General features: G+C 52.7%; 1 protein-coding gene across 6 annotated transcripts in view; it reads right to left on the reverse strand.

Annotated features, from left to right (window-relative positions):
- Positions 1-10,800, reverse strand: part of NRG2 (neuregulin 2) — a 180,370-nt gene extending 169,570 nt beyond the window's left edge. For all 6 annotated transcript variants that reach the window (XM_068959237.1, XM_068959235.1, XM_068959236.1 and 3 more), the window contains exon 1: positions 10,336-10,800. In XM_068959237.1, coding sequence (XP_068815338.1) covers positions 10,336-10,765 — 430 coding nt within the window. In that variant the 5' untranslated portion in view covers positions 10,766-10,800. The remainder of the gene's footprint in view (positions 1-10,335) is intronic.
- Between the last annotated feature and the right edge of the window lie 656 nt (positions 10,801-11,456).

An 11,456-nucleotide genomic window follows, 5' to 3' on the forward strand; every position in this document is an offset into this window, starting at 1 on the left:
TGAAGCCACAAAAACACAACTTTCTGTGGTGCATATTGCTCAGCATAGCTACAGCACAGACACAGGACTGAAATGGATCCATATAACGGTCCTGGTTTTTTATACTGTGCCCTCACGCAGACTTATCATGTGGCAAAAATGTGGCAGGTACTCCATAAAGCATGGAGCTTTGGTACTCCTGGAGTATGGCCAGGATAATGGAGATCAGGCTTCATGGAGAAACTATTGGCCAGGAAAAGGAGAAACACATTGCCACCTCCCCGCTGGGAGCAATCACAGCATTGCTCAGCCTCATATCCTGCCTCTCCCTGCTGTACCCCACCACTTCTGGCAACAAGGCTTTTGGAGAAATCCAGCATCAAAGGCTGCACCCCAACCACCCTGTTCACACAGACATGGGCTCTGGGGGCTTGTGTGATCCTACTTTCCCTTAGGTCACTGCAGAACCCTGCAGCAAGGCACTATGTGAAAAAGCACTTTCTTTGGGTGACCCCATGCCTGCTGCTTCCCATCTATTTCTTGTATGGATAGGAGAGTTAGTCCCTACTTCATATCCAAACCATCCTAATCTCCCCCTACATCCTCTATCCACTGCCCAAAAACCTCAGTGTCTTTCCTAGCATCCTATTTGCATCTGACACTCCCAAACCCACGGGCCCTTCTTGCCCTCTAGGTCTTCCCCTCATTGGCTATGAACCTGTTTGGGCTCTTAGTCATGTCCTGGGCTCCTACAGCATTTTCCATGCCCTGTGGTTGCCATTGTGCCTGAACATCCAAGATAGGACAACACCCTCTATAGATCCAGACTCTCCTGTCCCCCATGCCAGAGAAGGCCAGCTTAAATCACCAACCTAGGAAGAATGTGCACCCAGAGAAGAGCAGTCCCTACTTACCACGGACATACACCTAGACCACATCTCCATTTTCTGACTTCCTGGCATTTTTCTGGAAGTGTTTAAGATCAGAGCAGTGTTGGGATGGTGGAATACTCCTTTGATTTCTGTCCCATCTGCTTGGTGCCCAGGAGGAGCAAGGCTGCAGGGGGTATGCAGATGCTGGGATGTATGCAGCATCCACCCGCCACGTACTTGAAGAAAGCCAAGCTGAGCCAGAAGCCACAGGAAGGAACTGGCAGGGAACTCCCCCTCCCCCTGCAGGTCCTTCCTACCACCACAGCTCTGCAGATGTGGGGAAGAATCCATGGGACCCAGGCCCCCAGGGCCATTGAAAAGGGTCCCCACATCTCCTCAAAGCCAACAGATAACATCTTGCCAGATCAACTCGCATCAAGAGCTGAGGGATCTCCATTTCGTTTCAGTGTAGTACATAACCGTGCAGTTGCCCAGGCAGGGAGTTAGTGTGCTCCCAGTGTCAGCGCCCCATAAGAAGAGGCCCTGATGTTTCTTAGGTCATAGCAGCCTCCCCAGACAGCTCCCCATGGTGCAGAGGGCTAGCCGCACAAGAGAAAACCTGACAGCCAGGATGAGAAGACAGCTCCTTTCCTCAACAGATAGTGTGATGCCAGATGGCCCAACTAGAGCTTGGGTGCCCAGCATCCCTCCAGAGAGCACAGCACCATGGACTGAGGTAGTGTCCTCATGCACATAGGGCAGCCCTGGTCTCCCCATAAGGAAACAAGCCAGCATGCCTGCTATAGAAGGGCTGAAACCTCACTTGACAGGGGGTCTTTTCCAGGGATGTTGATGACTTCAGCTAAACTCCCAGCAGCAAATATCTGCCTGGCTTGACACTGAAAATGGCCTAGAGAAGACTCAGCTGCTCCACTCTCTGCTCTTCCCTTCCTCCACATGAAGCCACACAGGAGGGCAGCCAAGGAAGAAGGGAAGGGAGGAGGCAGGAAGGAGGCAGCAATAACAGCAATGAGTCCAGACAATGGCTGGAGGAACTCATTCCCTTCATTAAAATTACTACCATCCCACTCACCCTTACAGAAGATCCAACTCCTAAGCAAGACACCCTCACAGCTCACTCCATGTGATGCTCCCAGGGCAAATGAAAATAGTGCTAATTGTCTCACTCTGCACACTCCTGCATGCTGGGAAAGACCACATTATGCTTGATAGAGGCCTACGGTACAGGTTGTGACTGATCTGGACCTCATCTTGGCTTGACCAAAATGCAGCCCACCTTGAACTAACATGGACAGTGTGGCAGCAGGGGAGCTTGAGTCTGATGGGCCAGGCTCCCATAAACACAGCAGCCAGGGCTGGTGCATTGCTGCCAGCTGTGAGATAGCCCAGAAAGCAAAGCTGATTCCAGTCCCCACCATCCTGACTAGCCATCTGCCTGCCCTGAGACCACTAGGAGGATCTTGCACAGCATTTTATCATTACTGAACCATTATGAAAAAGGGATGAGCAGTGATTGATTATAATGAATTGCAAATATCTCCCTTCCAACTTAAATTGGCAGGAACTGACTATCTCTCCCATGAAGTACAGCATGTCCTTCCATAGGCTCTGCAAAGCCCTTCTGTCCTCCTCAGCTTTTCCACAAGGCTCCAGACACATAGCACTGCACATTCAGACCTGCCCTGGAAAACCACCTTCGAGATCTGATCATCCTCAGCCTTGGGGCTCTGCTCTCTCTAGTAGATCCCACAGGCTCACTTCCAGCATCCAAGCCAGAGTTCCAACCTTCATCAAGAGGGCAAATCATGATCTCCTCACACCAGAACAGCTCTGAGCAGCTGACAATCCCTATGCCTGTCAACGAGGTCACCAGTACCAGGGTCAGTCCTGACAGGTTTTGGTCCAACCTGCTGTCAAAAAGCTCTGCTGACAGCTGTCACCCAGCTGCAGACACCAGCTACCACTGACAAGGGGATAACCCTTCATAGTGGGGTGGACACCTCTGGCTTGTAGTTACCATAGCCTTGTTAGGATTGTTACCATTTTGGGGGCTCTTTTTTGCAGGTCTCTTCTTCCCACCACTGTTAGCTGCAGCGCTCCCTCAAGGTGCCGCAGCTGTGATGCGCACAGCTCATGCTCCCAACACAAGGCCCAGCCCAGTTCATCCCCTTAATTCACACTAGTGATCGTTTCCAGGGGGGTCGCCCTTCAGTTATGGCTGGGTTTACAGAGATACCCTAAGGAGAGCAATTGCTTAGGATGATACCCCAAGTAGGAGCATTGTGTCTGCTCCTTTCTAACTGCTTGGGTTTCTGGAAGCCAGGCACAGTATGATATGGCAGCACAGGACAGCAAAATGAATGGGGTTTCCCTGAAAGAAGGAACCAGCCAGCAATGCCAGGACAGGGCTATGAATTTAGCAAGAGCTGGCCGATCCCAATACACCCAACAGCAAGAAACTCCCATTCAGCTGAACACCAGTGCATTAGGTCTCTGAGGTAGCATTTTCCAACTCCCACCAACCCACTGAATCTTTTGTTTTCTTCTTTCCTTTTTCCTCCCCTGATCTGGACTCTCCCCTTCCCCTAAAAAACTTCAGTGCTGTCCAGACGACTCCTAGCTAACATTCATACAAACCTCTTCTTCAAATCCTTTGACTACAGAGGTGATTTCCCTCTACTGGACCACAGCCCAAGTCTCCCTGCCTGGAATTAGACACTTTATTTTCATTCAAGCTGAAAATCATCTTCTCCCTTCTAGTACCCCATGCTCTGGGGGATGTCACATTTTTGTCTCCTCTAGAGTAGCCACCCTCTTATCCAGGACAGAGCTGGACCAAGGGAATTAAATGAAAGCAGTTCTCACTGACTGTTCTGGCCAAGCTTTGCAGCACTCAGCCCAGCAGCCAAGTGCTAGGAGTCTGGTCATTCAGCAGGGAAGAGCAGCACGGTGATTCATCTTTTGATCTTTTATCCACCCTTGCCGGCTCAGTACACTGACCCCAAAATTTCTGGCAGCTGGCAGACCTCTCTGCCTCCCCCCGCAAAATGGGGAAGCACTGAGAGGTGCTAGCACCTTTTTGGTGTTCAAGTGTTGCGCACTCCATTTGGTGAGCAAATGCCTGGCTGCCAAAGTTGCCAGGGAGATAAGCTTCCTCCCCGACTGCCCCTTGCTGTACCTGTCGCCCTAAGCTCCCACTGAGGAGAGGAGTCCTCAGCCATCTGCACTGCACAGAAAGCATAGCACAGGGCAGAGAATTACTCCCCACAGAGAGCAGGGCAGAGACTTCTCATTCAAACAGTGCCATTTGGAGATGAAAGAGTAGTCCAGGAGTTTTGGAGGGTGCCTGCTCACATCCTGGCAGCCTCCTCTGACTGGGAGCAGGGAGAGCCCAGAGGGATGCAGGATTTGCTGACATCTTTCAGGGCCCTTTGCTGTACCCAGCCCAGCTCCCCACCAGTGCAACCAGCACCAACCACACCACCACACCTGGCACCAAGCAGGCCCAGTCCAACCAAGAGAAGCTGCTAGACAGTCCCAGTGCCTTCTGGCTCAAGAGGAGCCTGAGTGTGGGGGCAGGCTGGAGAAGCACCTTTCCAGCATGTTATCACTCAGGATTCTCTTCAGTGAGAATTTCTCAGACTACCAGTGTCACCTACAGGCTCCCCAGGCATGTAAGTCCTTTGGAAAGCTGCTGCCCACTACCGATCAATCCACTAAGGCTCCTCCTGGATAAGTGTGCTGCTCATCTGTGCCTTTTTTGCCATGTTTGCATTCATGCATGCCAAAGGCCAAGCACTGCTTGTCGAGGGGAAGCCTGCGCGCTTGCTCCAGGGCAGAGCACCTGTGTTACACGCTCAACAGTGTCACAGAGTGACTCAGAGTGGGAAATGGTGATGGAGTGAATTCCAGCACCAAGAACTGAAGTCCCAAACCTGGCAAAACAACAGCTGTTTCTCTTGGACCCCCCACCTTGTTGCCCATGTGAACTGGCAACCCCACCTCTGCAAGGAGGAGCCCTCTGCAAGAGGCATCCTCACTCCAAAAGCACAGTACCAAAACTGAGGGTATGCTGCTTTTGCTGCAGGGCCCAGATCCTTTGAGGGACTTTGTTGTAGATTTTAGGATGTGCTGAATGCCTAAGGGCTCAGGGCCCTGGTGATTATGGTGCCTTTTGCCTGATACAACCCAAAACAAGTGGGGAGCTCAGCTGCTTTAGAATATGGCTCCCTTTTTGCCTGGCCATGGAGTTTACTGCCTCTGTGCTCCCAAGCATGCACCATTTTCTGATCTATATCTAAACTCAAGTCAAGGTGCTACCTATGATTTAGAAAGGCCGTTCTACTTCAGGACCCATCTCTCAGGGTTATTAGCTAGCAGAGCATGAAGAGAGCCACCAAGGAGCAGCTGGTGACCAGGGGCTCTGCATAGAGAAACCCTAGCTATAGAAAGCAGCACTGCTGGGATCACTCAGAAGTGTTATTAGTCTCCTGTTACCCATAGAGACCCATGGGGAGATGCTTTATTTAGTCAAACATTTCTGAAAGGGGGACTGAGAAATTAGCTGAGCTTTGCTCTGCACATGGCATGTGTCTGGGAGTGAGTGGCCTCAGGTGTTTCAGGTACAGCTAAGTCATTTGAACCAGCAGCACTGGCTGGGCAAAGTTTTAGTTACCAGATTCACTACATGGCTGGCTCAGCTGAGAGACAAGGGAGTAGATCTGGCCATGGGGACCCAGTTACCCCAGGTCTATTTCCAGGCAAAACTGTGTGCCAGCTAAGCCAGGAGTAGGGAGCACACACCTTGCAAGAGGTAAAAGCCTTCTGCAGAAAACTGACCGTTCTCCATCTGCAAAAGCTCAAGGCAAGAAAGAAGCAGGTTTTCACTCTTCTGTGAACCCAGGGAAGTGTAATTTTCTGAAGGTGGTGAGAAACAGTTTCAGATAGCTCTAATTAGCAGGGCAGCGTGTGAAAAAAAGCCAATTCTCCTGCTCCCTGCTTTGCAGCTGTCCCGGAACAAGGGGCCAACACTGACATTGGTGACTGGTAGCCTGCACCCTTCCCCTGTGTCTGCTCGGCTTGGAGCACATTGGATGATTTGCAGGTTAGCAGAGACGGGTATTTTTACATAAGCTGCTAGGCCGATGTTGCCAGTGCTATTTCAGGCAGCAACACCTACATTGTAATCCAAAAGGCTGTATTTTCCCATGAGTGCGTCAAAATTGGGCCTCCCACCTCTCCTCACAGGCCAGGTATAACAAACCAGGCTCTGAGAGTTGACAGATACAAATCCCAGCAAATGCATGGCCACTAAGTCTAACACAACAGCCCTAGCACATTCCTGGTTCCCACTGAGACCAATGCACCTTCTGACTGCAAAAAAAAAAAAAAACTCCAGCTGTTCAGGGACCTTGTCTCACAAGAAGTACCTGCTGCAAGAACAGATCATGTGCGTGAAAATCCTCCCAGGGGATCTGCCACCATGAGATTACTCACTCAGACTCGGCTAATCCTACAGGCAAGTCCTATACTCAGTCCTGGACTTTTATAGCATTTTCAATAAGGTGCTCCAGGAGACATGCAAGCTCTAATTAAATCCACTTTGCAAATTCCTGCATATGGAGATGGGAAGATATTTGCTTCCCTGTAAAAGCAGAAATCAGACAGGTTAAACTGCTTTTAGTAAGAGCCCCTCCTGTATACAAAATATTGGCAAACATATTTTTGCCACAGGATGCATCAGTTCATTTAGACTGGGAAGCAGACAGAGACTTGAAAGACTCTTAAAGGCCAGGAGGGTTAGGACCACAACCCCCTGTCTAGACTCAAATCAGGAGCAGTCCAGGCAGAGATACCACACAAGGCTGCCATGCCACTAGTGAAAGTCTAGTGGCCTAGCCTCTTGCAGCTATTTCTTCCTCCTTCATCTGGCCACATGGACACAGAGAAAATAAGAGACCATCCAAAACTAAGGTGCTAAAAGTTACAAAGAAAAGCAACAAGAAGGGAAGCAATAAAGGGAATCATTATATACAGTATGGAAAACAATAATACTGCCCATGCAGAAGAGGCTTTTAAAATGGGCAAGTGGGTGGTGAGACCTATAGGATCCTAGGACCCAGGGAACAGTTACACTTTGAAAGCTGTTCCCTCTGTGCCAGGGAAACTGCATTCATTCATTCAACCCACGGCTGTGCAGAGAGACGGGGGCTAGAAACATCTGGATTTTGCAGGTAGAGAAATTCCAGCCTCCGCAGTTTGTCCAGAAGCAGGTCTGGCCAATGTGAGAGTCCCCCTTCCTGGATCTCAGCACAGGGAAGGCAGACACAAAGGCTGAGACCCCTCATGTATGCCCCAGCTACATAGGCCTTATTTGATCATTCCTGAAACGCTCCACATACCAGCTGTGCAGTCCAATTTTCCTGTTTTGTTTCCTGTACCCCAGGCTATCCCACCCTCTTAGCCTTCCTAGCTGTGCTCAGCCAGGATTTGGGCCCTGTGTTGTGCCTCAACACCCTGAACAGAGCAGCACTTCCTCTTTTCTGAGCAAGCTGTATAGACAAAAGCAGCTGTCATCTGTGGGACAGTCGTCCCTCAAGCCTAGCCTAATTGAGCCTCAAGCTCAAGCCTAATTCTGCAACACATTCCAGACCTCAGCAATCATCTGGAGTCAGGAAGAGCAGAGGACACACAGCATCTTAGCCTTTGAGAAGGGTGTGTATGAATCACTAGCAAACAGACCCAGGCACAGGGCAAGAGCAGGGAGAAAATAGTCCTGTGAGGCCCCCAGCTTTGGTAGAGGCAGGAGGAATTAGAGGGATCAGAAACGTGCAGTCCCTTTCTGCCAATGCAGAAGTGGCTCTAGTATCTGTCCCATTTTCTCCATTATATCTCACAAAACGCTGCAGCCTGGCTTACCCTCAGAGAGCACTTGCTGCCTGAACCCTTCACCCCCTGCTAATTCTGGGGTTGTCCATGGCCCCCTTCAGCACCAAGAATGGGAAACAATCTATTACTTCATTTCATTTCCTCTCCCAGCAGAAATCAAGGAGCAAGAAGGCAAGATGGTCTGGTTTTCCAGTCCATGCACCTTTCCAGCAGCTGGGATACTACAAATCAGAAGATCCTGCCAGGAATGTCACCTTCAAAATTAGCCTCCTGGAGCTCCAGCTGAACACAAGAGCATAAAGTGCTTGGGGAGCCACAACTTCAGCATGCTGAGGCTCCAATTCAATCTTCATCACTTAACAAAACCACAGTTATGACAGTTCCTAACCACTAGCCTGTTTTTTTTTTTTATTTCACAACTGTATAACTCTGCTGAGACAATGGTCCCAACAACCTGCAGAGTCCTTTAGCCAGCAGGCCTATTCAGATGGTCAAAAATATAGAAATAAACGTTTCAGCTCCAAGAAGGTGTCATGGGTAGAATGACATCCCTTAAGTTGTTATTACATCAGCTTACACACTAACACTTTGGGCCTGATTCAGGAAGCAACTGAGCTGCCTCCATTTTTCTTAAAGTCATATCTGGCTGCTCAGAGATGTGCAAGTTTGGAATTCTTCTTGCCTAACAAGAAAAAAAGCAGCCTATTTTTTTGCTATGCTTCTACTTGACTGTGAGATCACAGTCCCAAGAAATTCCCCCATTTACCTTTCTTTCAACTCCATAACAGCTATTTTACTAAATCCTCTACGTCCACAATGGCCGACATACAGACATATATGAAATTAGTGTCTCCTAAATTAGTTTTCTCATATACAGTCCTAGCCCATTTTCCTCAACAACATATTATGATGTACAAGGTTCTTCCTTTATCCCAGGTAATGTAATCTTCTAAATTTATCTTTTGGATATCTAAAAAAAGAGACAAATCTAGCTTTCACAATCCGGTATCAACAGTGCTGAATGGCAAAGTATTTGCCCCAGAAACATCTAGTTAACAACAACAACAAGAAGTAAACATATGTTCATTATAGAGCTAAGTATAACTAGCATGGCATCTTGCTTTTAATGAGGCAAAAGGCCAATTAACATGATGAGCAAGTACTTATATACAGCATGTCATTGAATGGAGAACCTGAATTCCCTGGAGACATGTCCTGCATATATTTATAATCCACCAAACAAGGGAGATTCAAATTCACTTCTTATGGCACAATTTGGCTCTCACAGCTCCAGGTAATGCTGGTTTTCTCAGGATTTTGTAACACAGTATCTGAGCATTAAAGCTGAACTGAGGGCCAGCCTTGCATTTTTGTAAGCTCAGATCCGAACCCTGGGAAAATGCAGTCATTGTTTTTGCTTGTGCTTCCCTCTCCTCTCCCAGCCTATCGCAACAGGAAATGTAAAGATCGGGTAAAAAGGAGTAATGCTCCAGCAGGCGCTTACCTGCTGAAATCATTTCATAACCATATTTAAAAAGAAGGTGATGAAGGATCAGTACACAGCACATACAACGGAACAAGTGCATAGAGCTGCTTAAAGGAAAAAAGCTAAATGCACTTAAATGAATAGAAGAAAACCAACTTTAGAAAATTAGACCATTATTTTGAAAGAGGCAAAACTTCCCAGTAGTTATGACACACCTAGAAAGCCAGCATCTATTCCAGGTCCTGCATACACCTTGGGAAAGAGCCCGTCTCCACATTAGTAAACATGCCCAGGAAGAGCAATGCATCAGGCAGCATCAGTGCCCACAGAGTTAATGGAGCCACTACCGCATGCCAGTAAAGGCTCTCCTAGTCGGGGGCTGGCTGCGATTATCAAGGAAAATCGGGGAAAGATGAATTCAATGGGGTGGGGGGCGGGAGGGGGGAGGCCTGGAAAAGCCAGAAGGCATCAAGACCGAATACTTCAGTGAACTGAAACGTACGACTAAAAACAATGCAAATAGGCTGGGAGTGGCCCCGAGGATGCACACGAAGCCGGAGCTGCGGGCCCTTCTCTGCCCGCCCGGCACCGGGGCTCGGGGCACGGTTGCTGGCACGGTGCCCGCGGACTGGGGGAGGCCGGGCACCAGCTGGGACCCTCGCCCCGGACAGGCAGGGCCGGCCACAGCCTACACGTCTGCACAGGACCTCCAGCCGGAGAGGAGCGGGGCTGCGGCGGCCGGGCCCGCCGCGACCGCGGAGAGAGCGCCGCTCGCATGCGCCGCCCTGCCCCGGTGCAAGGCACGGTTCATGGGGCGAGCCGGCGGAGGGGGGGGCCATCGGCCACGCAAACCCCCTGCCGCCCAGGCCGGGGCGGGGGACACAGTACGGACAACGGCTGGCTGGACCCCCGGCACCTGCGGGGCACCGCTGGTTCGGGCCCTTGCCGGTGCCTCCCCCGCTGCTGGCCGGGGCTGTTCCTGGCGCCCCCCCGCGCCACAGCCTGGGTCTGTTCCCGATCCCCGCCGCCGCGCGGGGCCAGAGCCCCCGCCGCCGCCGCCGCCCCCCGCCGCCGCGGCGCGGCCCGTACCGCAGTCCGCGCAGAGGATCCGCGCCACGTCCCTCTTGAGGTTCTTGCCGCTGGTGTCGAGCGGGGCGAAGGCAGTGTGGAAGACGAGCGGCTCCTCGGTGGGCTCTAGGAAGAAGATGTAGCGGTGGTTGCGCTTCACTTTGAAGCAGGGCGCCTTGGAGCCCACGCTGATGAGCTGCTCCCGCTGCAGCCCGCCGCTATTGAGGGGCCACAAGTCGAGCACCTTGACCAAGACCCCCCCGGCGGGGCCGGCGGCGCCGCGGCTGTCATTGCCGCCACCGGCGGGGGGGGCCACGGACTGCACCTTGCCCTCCAGCACCACAGCCGCCGTGTACGCCTGGTCCTGCACCGACTTAAGGCTGGGCGAATAGCAGGCGAGGGAGACGCCGAAGAGCAGCATGGAGAAGCCGGGCGCCGGGTCGCGCCTCATGCCGCCGGCTGCCGCTAGCTCCCGCCGGCCCTGCGGCGGCGGCGGCGGCCCAGGCTGCGGGGCTGCGGCGCTGCTCGGCGCGGCGCGGCGCGGCGCGGCGGGCGGGCGCGGCGGGGCGGAGCGGAGCGGGCGCCCGGCGCGGACCCTCCTCCCGGCGCGGCGCGGAGCCGAGCCGCAGCCGCGCCGCCGCGGCCCCGCCGTGCGCCGAGCTGCCGCCGCCCGCGCCTGGGGGCGCCGCGCCGCCACCGGGGCCCTCGGAGAGGTAAAAGCGCCCCGCGCCCCCGCTCCGCCTCCGCCACGGGAAGGACGGGCCGGGGGATCCCGTGCTGCGGGGCGGCAGCCGGCGCTGCTCCGAGCGAGGGAGGTGGGGACTCCCCGGGATGCTGCAGAGGTAACCCCCCCGAGATGCTCTTACACCCGGAATCCCCTCCCCCCGGGATGCCGCTGCAATGGGCCCTCCTCCCACCCCCGGGATGCTCTTACGGCTGGATTCCCCTCGGGAGGCTCCGCAGGCGGCTCTCCTGCCCCGCGATGCTTTTAAAGCCGCCAAACTCCTGGGGTGCCCTTAAGCCGCCCCCCGCCCCCCGGAATGTTCCTGCAGCCGACCCCTGCCTCCCCGGGATGCTCTTACACTTACACCTCCCCAGGGTGCCCCTGCAGTCGGTCCTCGGCTCCCTCCCCCCTGGCCCTG

This window comes from Struthio camelus, chromosome 13, assembly GCF_040807025.1.
Source record: "Struthio camelus isolate bStrCam1 chromosome 13, bStrCam1.hap1, whole genome shotgun sequence".
In the NCBI taxonomy this organism is placed as follows: domain Eukaryota; kingdom Metazoa; phylum Chordata; class Aves; order Struthioniformes; family Struthionidae; genus Struthio; species Struthio camelus.